At 46.8% G+C, this 15,000-nt stretch overlaps 2 protein-coding genes across 4 annotated transcripts in view; both read left to right on the forward strand.

Moving 5' to 3' along the window:
* LOC123512947 (phospholipid phosphatase-related protein type 2-like) overlaps positions 1-5,543 on the forward strand; it is a 17,384-nt gene extending 11,841 nt beyond the window's left edge. Inside the window, exons 8-9 of the mRNA XM_045269664.1 lie at positions 789-1,057; positions 4,132-5,543. Of these exons, the coding sequence (XP_045125599.1) occupies positions 789-1,057; positions 4,132-4,288 (426 nt within the window). The 3' untranslated portion in view covers positions 4,289-5,543. The remainder of the gene's footprint in view (positions 1-788; positions 1,058-4,131) is intronic.
* A 548-nt stretch (positions 5,544-6,091) lies between these two features.
* The window catches only part of LOC123512946 (endochitinase A-like), a 126,948-nt gene continuing 118,039 nt past the window's right edge, over positions 6,092-15,000 (forward strand). For 2 of the 3 annotated variants that reach the window (XM_045269660.1, XM_045269662.1), the window contains exons 1-2: positions 6,092-6,434; positions 8,783-9,969. In XM_045269660.1, coding sequence (XP_045125595.1) covers positions 8,806-9,969 — 1,164 coding nt within the window. In that variant the 5' untranslated portion in view covers positions 6,092-6,434; positions 8,783-8,805. The remainder of the gene's footprint in view (positions 6,435-8,782; positions 9,970-15,000) is intronic. The other variant, XM_045269661.1, reaches the window with a different exon arrangement.

Below are 15,000 nucleotides of genomic sequence, written 5' to 3' on the forward strand. Positions count from 1 at the left end.
TCTTTAACGAGGCAGGTGTTGAATTTGTGAAGGGTTTATGTGGCAGATCAATGTTTTTTTTTTCTTCTTCTTTTCTTCTTTTTTGGTTACTGGTTTGTGTTTTTTCTTTTCTCTCTCTCTCTCTCTCTCTCTCTCTCTCTCTCTCTCTCTCTCTCTCTCTCTCTCTCTCTCTCTCTCTCTCTCTCTCTCTCTCTCGCTCGCTCTCTCTCTCATCCACCGGAAACAGTTTTTCAAGATTTGTTACCGCAATTTTTTTCCTTCTAATATTTTTTTTCCTTTTGTTTTCTTCCACTCCTTGTTATCATAAGTGTTAGTATTTGTAATAGTAGTAGTAGTAGTACTAGTAGTAGTAGTAGTAGTAGTAGTAGTAGTAGTAGTAGTAGTAGTAGTAGTAGTAGTAGTAGTAGTAGTAGTAGTATTTGTAGTAGTAGTAGTAGTAGTAGTGGTGGTATTATTGAGGGTAGTATTTGTAACAGTAGTAGTAGTATATAGTAGTAGTAGTAGTAGTAGTAGTAGTAGTGGTGGTGGTGGTGTTAATATTTGTAGTAGTAATAGTGGTGGTATTAGTGGGGGTAGTATTTGTAATAGTAGTAGTAGTAGTAGTAGTAGTAGTAGTAGTAGTAGTAGTAGTAGTAGTAGTAGTAGTAGTAGTAGTAGTAGTAGTAGTAGCAGTAGTAGTAGTAGTAGTAGTAATTCATTATCATTATCTATTTCTGTTTTTCTTCACTTCCTTATTAATTTCCTCATATCTTTTCCTTGTTATCCTTCACTCCTTATCCTTCTCACAGGCAGTGAACCGAAGGACCTCCGCCACCCCCAACCACGCCCGCGCCCCAGCACAGGCCGTCAACCCCAGACTACAGCCTTACAGCGCCGCCCCTGAGCCGTCACCACCACCACCACCACCACCACCACCGCCACCACCCCCACCACCACCACCACCACCACCACCTGCACCGATTCTGTCCACCCCCTCTGGCCCTCCCCCGAGCTACTCCCGCCGTGAGCGCCTCGACCCCTGGACTACTGATAGCCAATATAATATTCCTAGACAAAGGTAAGAATTCTCCCCGCCAACTTTCTGACTCGTGTTTTTTTTTTTTTTTCACTTGTAATCATTTTTTGTTTTAATTTTTCTGTATTTTTTTTATTATTTAAAGGTAGTTTGCTATTTATATTTCTTTTTATGCTGTGAGTGTGGTTGATGAGAGGGGAGAGGAGGGGAGGGGAAGAGAGGAAGAAGAAGAGGGGTGTGGTTGATGAGTGAGGGAGGGGAAGGGTGCGGAAGGGAGGAAGAAAGAGAGGGTGTGATGAGTCAGGGAAATGAGAGAAGGGGATAAATTAGAAGAGGGGAGGGAAAGGGACTAACAGAGAGAGAGAGAGAGAGAGAGAGAGACAGAGACAGACAGACAGACAGACAGAGACAGAGACAGTAAGACAGAGAAAGAATATGAATTAATTATGAGTTTTGAAATGGAAAGAAAATTTTAATGAATATGGTAAAAGAAATAATGACAATATTTCTTACTAGTTTGATAAAAAGTTACTGAATCGAGAGCTTTTCCTTAAACCCATTCAGTACCACGACGCGTCTCCATATACATTCTGGTCACTATTTGACGATTTTATACAGCTTGAGAAACTTGTGTGGAGAATAAAATAGTGAAGACTGTGGCTATTAATCTTCTGACCTCCATAGACCCTTCGTAATGTCAATAAAATCGTCTAATCATACCCAAAAACTCAAGGCAAAAATGCGTCTCAGTACTGATGGGGTTAATATCGTAGGAATTTCTACTTTTATGTTGTTTATGCAGTTAAGATATTAGAAGCTCACTCAGACAGGTTCTACTAATGTGTTCTCACGTGAATCTCCTGTCATTGATAGTTTTAGATAAGTAATTCAGTAGATGCTTGTAACAGTTATCATGCTTGTTCTTCTCATGTATATCCTGTATATTTGTTTTATGTATTTCTATGTATTCTTAACTTCTCTCTTCCCCCTGTTTTTTTTTTTTTTCTCGTCTCTTCTTATTCTTGTATGTCTCTTGTGTTCTTGTTTTTCCTTCTCTTTCCTTGTACTATTTTTATTCTTGTGTGTGTGTGTGTGTGTGTGTGTTTTTGTTTGCTTCAGTATCTTTCCTCCGTTTTCCTGCTCTCTCTCTCTCTCTCTCTCTCTCTCTCTCTCTCTCTCTCTCTCTCTCTCTCTCTCTCTCTCTCTCTCTCTCTCTCTCTCTCTCTCTCATTACACCATCTTATCTCCTTCCATGTTCCTCTCTTCCCTCCTTATCTCCCCTCACTCCTCTCCCTTCTTCTTCCTCCTCTTTCCCTTGTTTGTTTGTTTTCATCACTCCTCTCTCTTTTAGTTCCCAAATTTATTCTTTCCCCTTCCTTCGCTTTTCTGATCCTCTTCCTCCTTCTCCTTTTCCTTTTTCTAGTTCTCAAATTCGTCTTTCTTTCCTTCTCTCTTATCTTTTTCTTTAGTCCTCCTATTTTTCTCTTTCTCCTTTTGCTATCCTTTTCTGCTATTCCTCCTCCTCCTCCTCCTCCTCCTCCTCCTCCTCCTCCTCCTTTTAATTTTCTCCTTCATTTTTTTCCCCTTTTTCAGTTTCTTGTTTTTTTCTCTCTCTCTCTCTCTTAGTTTTCCAATTTCCTCTCTTCTCTTCCTTTGCTTTTCTGCTGTTCCTTCTCTTTTCTCCCTCCTCCTCCTCCTCCTCCTCCTCCTCCTTTTTTCTCCTAACTTCCTTTCCTTTCTCTGTTTCTTCTTATTTCTCTTTCAATTTCCCCCATTTCCTCTCTTCTCTTGCTTTGCTTTTCTGCTATTCCTCCTCCTCCTCCTCCTCCTCCTCCTCCTCCTCCTCCTCCTCCTCCTCCTCCTCCTCCTCCTCGCTTGCCTGACCCCCGTTCGATCCCCGTTAGCGGTAAATTGCTGTCCCGGCCCCACCAGTTTCTCTTCCTTAGCCAGATGTATGCTTACTCACCTGGGCTTGTGTGTGTGTGTGTGTGTGTGTGTGTGTGTGTGTGTGTGTGTGTGTGTTGTTTGTATGTGTGTGGGGGATAGAAATGTTGTTTGTGTTATTGTTGTTGTTTTTGTTGTTGTTGTTGTCGATTGTTGTTGTTGTTATTGTTGTTGTTGTTGTTCCTGATGTTGTTTTCTTGGTTTGATTGGTGGTTTATTAATGTAGTGCTTCTAATTAAGCTTTCTCCTTCTTCTTCTTCTTCTTCTTCTTCTTCTTCTTCTTCTTCTTGTCCTCCTCCTCCCTACCTTCCTCCCCTCTTCTTCTTCTTCTTCTTCTTCTTCTTCCTCCTCCTCCTCCTCGTGACCTGCACTGCCCACATATAAACTACGTCATTCTCTCCCTCCCTCTCCCACACCCTCTCCCTCCCCCTTCCTCCCTCCCCTTCCTTCCTCCCTCTCCCTCTCCCTCCCTCCCAGCTACAACCTGTCCCTCCCACAGACTCTCCCTTCCTGACTCTCCCTTTTTTGACATGCTCTTACTCCATGACCTCTCTCTCCCCTTCCTCACCTCTCTCTCTCTCTCTCTCTCTCTCTCTCTCTCTCTCTCTCTCTCTCTCTCTCTCTCTCTCTCTTCCTTGCTTTCTCCTTTTCTTTCTCCCTGTCATGTTTTCCTCTTTTCCCTTTCTTTCTTTTTTATGAATCCTCTTTTTTTTCCTTTATTTTGTCAGTTTCTTTTCCATCCTTCATTCCTTCTTTACTTTTTATTCATTCGTTGTTTTTCTTCATATCGTTGTTTCTCCTTTTATTTCTTTTCTTTGTATCCTCTTATCCTTAATTTCCATCCTTTTTTTTTCTATTCAGTAATCAACAATTCTTATTTTTCATTAATTTCTTGTTTTTTTTTCTCTTTTTATCTTACAATTATTCAGTTTGCATTGTTTCCCATTCCTTCATTTCTTTCTTCCTTTACATTAGTTTTTTGATTCTCTTTCCTTCATATCAATCCTCCTTGCCTTTTCCTTCACTTGTATCTCCTCGCATCCTTCATTTTCATCATCCTTCTTTCAATTAACGTTTTTTGTCTTTTTTTCTTTTCCATTTTTTCAATTTTCTTTTATTCTTTTCTCTTATCATTCATTATTAAGCAATATCTTCTTCGTCGCCTTCTGCAGGTACTCAGCCCCCGCCCCGACTCCTCGCGCCCCAGCATACGAACCCTCGCCCCGTCCACAGCCCCACAGGACGCTCCAGCCCCTGTCCACCTACTCCCCCAGGCGCACCTACAGTGGTCAACCTCGTGTCCTGGCGGAAACCTCATCCTACTTCTGAAGAGCTGGTTCCTCTCGTCTGTAGATCATTCTAGTCTATTTTTCTTTCTTTTTCTTTTTTCTTTTTTTTTCGTTCTTTTTCTTCTTTTTTCTATTTTTCTTCATTTTATTTCATTCTTACCTTCTCTTATTTTTTTTATCCTCGTATAAATCATTGTAGTCTATTTTTTGCTTTTCTTTCTTTTCTTTTCTTTTTTCAGTTTTATCCTTCATTTTTTCTCATTTTTATGTACTCTTCTTCATTTTATTTAATTCATCTTTCACTCCTTCATTTCTCTCCTCTCACCTTTCCTTATTTTTTTCGTCTTTGTGTAGATCATTCTAGTTAATTTTTTCTCTTTTTTTCTGATTTCCTTTCCTCGTTTTTTTTTCTTTTCTCCATTTTTTTCTTCTTTTCATACTCTTCTTCATTTCATTTAATTCATCCTTCACTCCTTCATTCCTCTTCTCTTTCCTTCCCTTATTTTTTTTTATCCTCGTGTATATCATTGTAATCTGTTTTCTGTGCTTTCCTTTTTCTTTTTCTCTTTTCCTTTTTTTACTTTTCTTCATATTATTTAATTCATCCTCCAATCCTTCATTCCTAACCCTTTTACTTTCCCTTATTTTTCTCATTTTTTCTTCCTTCTCACATCAATATTCTCATACAAATACTATTCTCTATTCCTCTATTCCCTTCTTCACTTCTCCTTCTCTTCCTCTCATCACACTCATCTCACACACTTCACAGACCTTGACTCTAGACTTTCCCCTTCTCCTCTTCCTCCTCTTCCTCCTCCTCCTCCTCCTCCTCCTCCTCTTTCTCACTCTCATTCTCTCATCGCCTCCTCTCACCCACCCCCCGCTGCATTCTCTTCCCCAAGGGTGTGGCCTGCGTCAGGAGAGGTATACGCCACACCAGGACCTGCTATTCCCCACCCATCACTTCTCCACACTCCCCACACCTTCACTCCCCAGCTCCCTTGCCAGTCGCCTCTCACTCGCTCCCCCAGCTTCCAGTCCCTTAAGGTAGCAGTACTGTTACTCTGGCCTTCCTGGAGTTTACTGGAGTTGTGTGTTCTGGTACACACACACACACACACACACACACACACACATACACGCACACACAGTAATGGTAATGCTGATGTACTTGTCTCATAGTGTGTGTATATAGCGCTATGAGTAAAAAGTTTATGTATGGAGTGTTTTGAGACGTGGCAGTATGATTGGTGAATATATGTGATTGTTTTGTTAATAAAGAATTTGTTGGTTAATGTGTTGTCTTCATTTATTTCCATGAGTTCTTTTGTGTTACTGTTTGGTTTTCTCTTCCTCCTTCATGTAGTTTTAGCATTGTTTTTCTTTTATTCATATTTTTTTTATTATTTAGATTTCTTTTCCCTCTTTCTTTACTTTATCGGGTGGTCGAATTAGGTGGTTTTTACTCCTCATCGCTACAAAGACACCACTAACTTTACCAGTACACATCACGCAAAATATCTTAGGGTGTACTTAGAGTTACGTTTCCTTTAGCTACTCCCTAACAATACCGTTTTCTACACCACCTGCAGTCAAAGAAGCGTAAGGTGAACCAATATTATGAAACATTTCCTCCTCATGCGTGATTTACAAGAACCGTGCATCATTATTCATATAAGTACACATTCTAAACAATAACAAATACGTACAACATTGCATCATACGTTCAAGTTACAAAGTTATCAGCCATACGTATTGAAAGCTAAGATTAGAACGCAGAACTGCCAGGGGAGGGCCAGTGGGAAGTATGGACGGGGGACGGGGAGAGAGGCACAGCGAGAAGAGTCAGAAAACGAGGAGTGAGCAGTGAGTGTGCGAGCGTTGGACGAGGAGGATGTACGTGGACTTGTCTCAACTCCCTTCCACAGACTCTTCTGCCACTTCTCTTTCTCGAGTGAACTTTGCGGCTCCCTTTGGTGATGCGGACAGGTGCTGGGGCGTGAGGTGCCGCTGGTGAGTGCTGCACACCAGTGACAACAGTGCCAGGGTGTGGAAAGTGGTGTGGGCTGTGATATTTAGTGAAAACTTGAGGGTTGACTGAGAGTTGGTGCGCGAGGGAAGTAGTCACCTGTGTCCTGCTGACGGCCCCGCCTCCAGGGACTCCTCAAGGATCCTGCAGTGAGATGGTGAGCTTCTCCAGGATGTTGTCATGTCCTGTGGGTGTTATGTGGTGTGTGCATGCTTGTGGTGGTGGTGATGGTGGTGGTAGTGCTTGTGTTGTGTACTGTAATGATGATGGGAAAGGTAATGTTTGTGCTCTCTCTCTCTCTCTCTCTCTCTCTCTCTCTCTCTCTCTCTCTCTCTCTCTCTCTCTCTCTTGATTAGTGGATAGAGTCTGTCCACTAATCAAGAGAGATAGAGATAAGTGGATAATTGTTATTCTAATTAGAGGTTATTGTGTTGTTATTAATGTCTTATACTGTGATGGATTCTGTTAGTAGCGTGGAGAGATTGTAGCAGTGGTGCCGCCAGGGCCGCCCCTCCTTGCTCGCAGAACACGCGCTGTGCTCAGGGCCTCGTCTTCCATGGGGGGGGGCCACATTTTGCGCGAGGGGACGCATGCGCACTGATGCGCATTATGCGCATTCATTGCGCTTAGGGCCCAAATTTGGTGAGGGGCGGCTCTGGATGACACACACACACACACACACACACACACACACACACACACCCGGTAGCTCAGTGGTTAGAGCGCTGGCTTCACAAGCCAGAGGATCAGGGTTCGATTCCCCGGCCCGGTGGAGATATTGGATGTGTCTCCTTTCACGTGTAGCCCCTGTTCACCTAGCAGTGAGTAGGTACGGGATGTAAATCGAGGAGTTGTGACCTTGTTGTCCCGGTGTGTGGTGTGTGTCTGGTCTCAGGCCTATCCGAAGATCGGAAATAATGAGCTCTGAGCTCGTTCCGTAGGGTAACGTCTGGCTGTCTCGTCAGAGACTGCAGCAGATCAGACAGTGAAACACTACTCCTATCAGTGATACGTTTAAGTGTTTATTATTACTGTTCACATGACTTCTTCCTGTTGACTCAAATACGTCTCTCTCTCTCTCTCTCTCTCTCTCTCTCTCTCTCTCTCTCTCTGGTAGTACATATGCTGGTCAGCTACACAATTTCCATCACGTCACAAGTCTTACCCTGTATTTCCACCACAACCTAACCTCACACCACCACACAGCCACACCACGTCTACACCACCATCACACCACCACACCACTGCTACACCACACCACTGCTACACCACACCACTGCTACCACCACACCACTGCTACACCACTACCACACCACCACACCACTGCTACACCACTACCACACCACCACACCACTGCTACACCACTACCACACCACCACACCACTGTTACACCACTACCACACCACCACACCACTGCTACACCACCACCACACCACTGCTACACCACACCACTGCTACACCACTACCACACCACCACACCACTGCTACACCACTACCACACCACCACACTACTGCTACACCACTACCACACCACCACACCACTGCTACACCACCACCACACCACCACACCACCACTACCACACCACCACACCACTGCTACACCACTACCACACCACCACACCACTGCTACACCACTACACCATTGCTACACCACTGCTACACCACCACACCATTGCTACACCACTACACCACTGCTACACCACCACAACACTGCCACAACACCACACCACTGCCATACCACCATACCACTGCCACACCACCACACCACTACCGCACTACCACACCACACCACTACCACTGCCACACCTCTGCCACACCACTGCCACCGCCACCACACCACTGCCACACCACACGCCACTGCCACACCACCACACCATTGTCACACAACCACACAACCACACCAACACCACACCATTACCACACCACCACAACAAAACACTACACCACAATTACCACAGCCACACACCACCACAACCGCAGCCACCACAACCACACATCTCCACAAGCTTACCTTGACACCACCACAACACACTACCACACCACATGAAGTGCAAACCACCACTACCACTACCACAACCGTCATCACCACTAACAGTTACCACGCTGAATATTTTTCTTCACAACCACCACAACTACAGTTACCAAAACAACAGCGTCCACAACAACAACAACAACAACAACAATAACAACAAACTACTACTATCACTACCACAACTACACCACGCCCCTTCCTTCCTTCCCTCCCTACCTCACATCAACGCCTCAGCTCCTCGCCGCCCACGAGTCAATGTTTATGCTACGTGCCAACGCGTGAGTGGAGGTGGAGGTGGGCGTGGTGCGTGGCGGGGAGACAGCGGGGTGTTACCGTATCCCCAGCCACGCCTCGCCGCCCACGCCACCCACAGGGGATAGCTAAACAAAGGTCATTACATCCTTTGCTATCCTGTCACGTGTGGAGTGTTTGTGATGCGTGGATTGATTGGTGTTTGTGTTGGTGTGTTGCAGGTGTGGCAGGCCAGCGCGGCGTGATGCGGTCCGGGCAGTACAAGCTGACGGGGGCGGGGACGCGGGGGGTCATACCGGACGTCACGTTGGGTCAGTTCCGGTCCAGCCAGTGTGACCTGCCGTCCCCCTCCAGCGAATTCCCGCACCTCAACTCCCTGGTGGTGACGAAGAGCAAACTGGCGGACGGCCGCCCCGTGAACAAGAGCTGTGAAAACCTGAGTGTGACTGGCGGCGGGGCGAGGGGCGCCGTCACCCGAGTGGAGCAGCGCGTCAAGAACCTGCTGCAGCGTGGGGAGTCTCGATTGCGGCAGCAGCACTCCCAGGGCGCCGCCACCGCCGAGGACGTGTGGCAGTACGGCCACGTGGTGACGCTTCCCCGGAGACCCCGCCTCTCCCTGGCACTCTCCCACTCCGCCCTCAACCACATCACCTCTGACACCGCCTCCTGCCTCAGTGCCAGCAGCGGTTACTCCTCCTCCTCCTCCAGCAACTACGGCAGCTTCAAGAGCAACACCTCCAGCAGCTGCTCCACCCTGCCCAGACACAAACCCGGCCAGCCGCCCTCCCCCCACCCCTCCCGCCCCGTTACCCTCGTGGGCAACCCCATGTATGACATGACGCCCTCAGTCCTGAAGCGTCCCCGCTCACCCCCACCCTCGCCCCCTCACCACATATACGATGTCACCCCAGACAGTGACTATGACGCGTGCCAGGATACGGCAACCAGGGACGACCCTCTGTACGACACCATCCCCGCCCACCTCACAGCCCCGCCCGCGCGCCTCCTCACCCCGGACTCGGGCACGCACGGAGGACTGGACTCGCTGGAAGAGTCCGCCCCGAACTCCCTTGAGTGTGGCGAGGTGCTAGCCGCCGAGGACCAGGTGGCGCGGCAGTGCAGGGAGTACTTCGAGCGGCGCCTCAAGAACTCCGAGAACCTCAAGAAACGATGGTCCATGTGCTCCTCGGACTCCGGGGCGGACTCTGGAGACAGCGACTCCTCCCCCCAGGGCATGATGCTCTCGCCAGACCCCAGCCTCAGCCTCAGCCCCGCGCCAACACAGTCCTCCTCGCGTGTCTCCAACGACTCCCAGGACGCCGCGGCTGCCGCAGCCGCCGCTGCTGCCGCCGGCACGTCAGGGAAGACTGCACTCGACCACAAGATGGAATTCCTTCGCAAAGAAATCGTGAGTGTTGCCTCCAGTTGTGTTTATGTTGAGGGGGAGAGCGGGAGGGGGAGGGAGGGAAGAAGGCCATGTCAGGGTGAAGGTTTCCCCTGCCTTGTCCTGCCGCCCCTCACACACGACCTTGTGGCAGCCTGCTGTCCTGCAGCCCCCTCAGGCAACACAGCCACGCCCAACGCGGCAGGCAACGCAGGTGGTCCTGATGGGAAGGGGGGCCAATAAGGGGTGAGGCCAGGCAGGCAGGCAGGAGGGTGCCGGGCGGAAGGTTAGTGGGGGAGCGTGGGAGGAGGGGGAAGGGGGGGAAGCTGTAATTTCTACCGCGATGCCCCACTGGCCGCCCCGCATTCCTCTCCACTCGAGGGGAACCAGACTCCCCCGACGCCCCCCGCCACAGCGACCCGGTGGTGGTGGTGGTGGTGGTCGTGGTAGTAGTGGTAGTGGTGGTGATGGTGGCAGCGATGGTGGTGGCGATGGTGTTATTATTATGGTTATTATTATTGTTGTTATTTCCTTTACTGTCGGTATGATTTTTTCGCCTATGTACTCTCTCTCTCTCTCTCTCTCTCTCTCTCTCTCTCTCTCTCTCTCTCTCTCTCTCTCACCTCCGACATTCACCTTGACTGGAAGAAGAACAGAACATCTCCCCACCTCGTTCTTTCCCTCTCCTCCTCCTCCTCCTCCTCCTCCTCCTTCCTCAGTAACTTCATCATTGCCAAGACGACGGAAGAGCAGTGTTACCAGCTGAAGCGCATGACCTCAATCAGGGGCCCAGGCTGGCAACACTGCCTCGCCAGGTAACGCAGGGAATATTACCTGTTAATTATTGAATCTTGCAGGGAAATTAGCACGGAGGGAATTTTTCTGCCTGAACCGGGAGGAGGAAAAAAAGTATCTGCAGTATCTCTCTCTCTCTCTCTCTCTCTCTCTCTCTCTCTCTCTCTCTCTCTCTCTCTCTCTCTCTCTCTCTCTCTCCATCGGTATTTGTTTGTTTTGTTGTCATTTATTTGGTCTATTTATTCTTTTAAAGTGACGAAGGATAGAGAGAGAGAGAGAGAGAGAGAGAGAGAGAGAGAGAGAGAGAGAGAGAGAGAGAGATATCCCACCTGGAAATTAAACGAGAAACATCACACGGCATCGAACTCCAATACACATCTTTCTATTTTTTCTTTTTTTTTTTCCTTTTCCCAATTCTGGTCTCGCCTGCAACTTCTTTTTTCTTTCCCCTCTTGACTTCTTACTTCAAAAACGAGGTCAGGGCGGCAGGGGAACTGGGTCACGCCCCCGCCATACATAACCTCCTGTTCACCTGCCTCACACCTGTTTCTCACCTGCCTCTCCTCCTCCTCCTTCTCCTCCTCTTCCTCCTCCTCCTCCTTCTTTTCTCTCTTCCTCTTCTTCTCACCTCATTTTCTCTCGCTACTCTCTCACTTACCTGTCGTCTCTGCTAATGACATTCCCATCACCTCTTGCCTTCACCTGTTCATACCTGTCCTCCTCCTCCTCTTCCTCCTCCTCCTCCTCCTCCTCCTCCTCCTCCTTCTCCTTTTTCTCTTTCGGCTTCTCCTCCTTCTCCTCCTCCTTTTCTTCCTTCTCCTTCTCTTTCTCCCTCTTCTCCTTCTCCTTATCGTTCAACTTCTCCTCTTCCTCCTCCTCCTCCTCCTCCTCCTCCTTCTTTTGTTCTATATTTTCCTCCCTCTTCTCTTCCTACTTTCGTAATAATAATTGAACACGTCAAGATTTTCACGTCCTCTCTCTCTCTCTCTCTCTCTCTCTCTCTCTCTCTCTCTCTCTCTCTCTCTCTCAAGGGAGACAATCATCATTACCTTCCTTTCCTCTCCTCTATCCTTCCATCTCCGTCCTTCCCTCCCTCTATTTTCCTCCACCCCCCCTTCCTATCTACTGCAGGTCGTTAAATCCCTATCTCAGGCCTTGAACCTCCTTCCTTTCCTCCTCCTCCTCCCTCCTCCTCCTCCTCCTCCTCCTCCTCCTCCTCCTCCTCTCCAGTGATGCTATAATATAGGAAGAAAGGTGAAAAATGTCATTCCCTTTTATTCCCGCAGCTTCTAATCTTCTTCCCCTTCCTCCCTCCCTTCCTCCCTTCCTCCCTTCCTCCTTTCCTTCCTCTCTCCTTGACCTTCTCTTCCTTTTTCTGTTTCGTCTTCTTTACTCTCGTCCTTGCCTTTCTTCTTTCATTCCCATGTTTGTTTTGCTTCGTTTCCTCATTCTTCTCTCTCTCTCTCTCTCTCTCTCTCTCTCTCTCTCTCTCTCTCTCTCTCTCTCTCTCTCTCTCTCTCTCTCGCTTCCTTTTTGTTTTTTTTTTTTTGTTGTATTGTGTTTTTCTGTGTTTGTGTTTTGTGTTCGGTTGAGAAATGTGGTTCGAGAGAGAGAGAGAGAGAGAGAGAGAGAGTTTACTTTGAAATTGATGTCTTTAGGTTTCATTGTTACTAAATTAACAACTTCGACGACAGTGATGCTGACGATGACGATGATGATGATGATGATGATGATGATGATGATGATGATGATGATGATGATGATGATGATGATGATGATGGTGATGGTGATAATGATAATAGTGTAGTAGTAAAAAGCAGAGAGCGCAGCAACTCCCACAATCACACTGAGACACACACACACACACACACACACACACACACACACACACACACACACACTCCAACAAAACAGAGTGAAAAAAAGTCAAGATTTTTTCTCATTCTCATGGTTTCCGACACCTCGTCCTCCCCCATCCACCTCCCCCTCCCTAACCACCACCACCACCACCACCACTACCACCACCACCACCTCCACCTCCCTAGCTCCACTCCACCAGTACAACCACTCCTCCCACTTCTCCCCCTCCACCTCCACCCCCCCACCCGCACCAGCAGCGTGTAACAGAGGCAGGCGCGAAGAAAGATGACTGTGGAAGTTACTGAAGCGATAACAAGTGTAGGTGAGGCCAGTTACCTGTAGAACACCGTCATCATTGCTGTGAGAGGAACAAGTAATTGGTCCTGCTGCTGCTGCTGTTACTACTACTACTACTACTACTACTACTACTACTACTACTACTACTACTACTACTACTACTACTACAATAAAATCAATAACAACAACACCAACAACAACTACTTCTACTACTACTACTACTACTACTACTACTACTATTTCTACTACTTACATAGCCTGTGTGTTCGTAATTGTGTGTGTGTGTGTGTGTGTGTGTGTGTGTGTGTGTGTGTGTGTGTGTGTGTGTGTGCGTATTAGTTGGTGGTATGTGAAGGCAAACAAGTGAGTACAGGTCAACGTCACCCTTGAGAGAGAGAGAGAGAGAGAGAGAGAGAGAGAGAGAGAGAGAGAGAGAACCTCACTCACGATCTATCCAAGGCCTTTCAAGTTAGAACAAGTAGCTGTCAAAGAGAGAGAGAGAGAGAGAGAGAGAGAGAGAGAGAGAGAGAGAGAGAGAGAGAGAGAGAGAGAGAGACATCAGTGAGTAAGAGACAAAGAAAAAAATCTAGCACGCACACACACATAGCCTCTCTCTCTCTCTCTCTCTCTCTCTCTCTCTCTCTCTCTCTCTCTGTCCACACTTTAATACCAGTCGTGTGGTAATTATCTCACGTGCGTTGTTGCGTCAGGTAAGCGGCGTACAAGGCTGTCACTGGCACTCTTATATGGCACTGCTCACTGTTACACGCCTTCCTGATTGTAGTGGTAGCAGTAGTAGTAGTAGTAGTAGTAGTAGTAGTGGTGGTAGTGGTGATAGTGGTAGTAGTAGTAGTAGTAATAGTAGTAGTAGGTAGTAGTAGTAGTTGTTGTGGTGGTGGTGGTGGTAGTAGTGGTGGTGGAAGTAGTGGTAGTAGTAGTAGTAGTAGTAGTAGTAGTAGTAGTAGTAGTGAGTAGTCGTGCCAGTGTAGCGGGAAAGCGCCATAATATTTATTAATTGCGTACGTGCATGACAGTGGTTGAAAATTGTTCTTGTTGTGGAAAGGTTGTTGTTGTGGTAATGGAAAGGTCACGAAGGTGGAGCAATTAATGTGGTTAGTGTGGTGGTGAGGGTTACTATGATAGTGGTGGTGATTCTTGTGTGGTGGTGTGGTGGATGTGTGATTGTGGTGTGTGTGATGGTGGTGAAGTGAAGGGTGTGGAGTTAATGAGGTGTATATGGCGTAGCATTTATTGGGGTGGGGGTCGTAAAACACTAATTACTCTGGTGTATTGGAGATGAGGTGCGGGTGATAGCTGGAGTAGTCTCTTGTGACACGTTTGAAAAGAAAAAAATCATTCCTTTGAATTTAAGGTCTAGATTACAGATTTTGCTGACCTTTTTTTGTCTCTTCTCCTTCCTTCTCTAGTAATCTCCACGTAGCTGTCTAGAGAAGATTACCTTTTGAATACCTGTGATTGATGGGAAGGGGATACAGGTAGATAGAAAATACCTCCTATACCTCCCTTCACTTCAGCCATCTGTCTATCTCACTGCTGTGTTGCTGTGGAGACTGGAATGCTGGCTGCTGTTAACCCCTTCAATACTGGGACACATTTTTACCCTGAGATTTGTGTACGATTTAGACTATTTCATTTTACATTAGGAAGGGTTTATGGAGGTCAGAAGATTAATGGCCAGAGTCTTCACTATTTCAATCCCAACATAAGTTTCCAAAGTTGTATAAAATCACCAAATGGTCACCAGAAGGAATAGGGTGACACATGCTTTTTAAGGGTATTTTAAGACAGCTTGGCATGTTTTATTAGGGTATTTCAAGACAGTTTGGCTACCATTAGACCATATCAATGACATTAGGAAGGGTCTATGAGGTCAGAAGATCAATGGCCAGAGTCTTCACTATTTCAATCCCCACATAAGTTTCTGAAGCTGTATAAAATCACCAAATAGTAAGCAGAATGAATAGGAAAACGCGTCATGGTACTGAGTTAAAAGAATGCTGTTATATTCTTTTAAACGTTTAAGCTTGAAAAAAGAAAAAGAAAAAAATTGAACACGCTGGAGGAACTTTGGTATTTGGAAAA

This window comes from Portunus trituberculatus, chromosome 35 (genome assembly GCF_017591435.1).
Source record: "Portunus trituberculatus isolate SZX2019 chromosome 35, ASM1759143v1, whole genome shotgun sequence".
Classification (NCBI taxonomy): Eukaryota; Metazoa; Arthropoda; class Malacostraca; order Decapoda; family Portunidae; genus Portunus; species Portunus trituberculatus.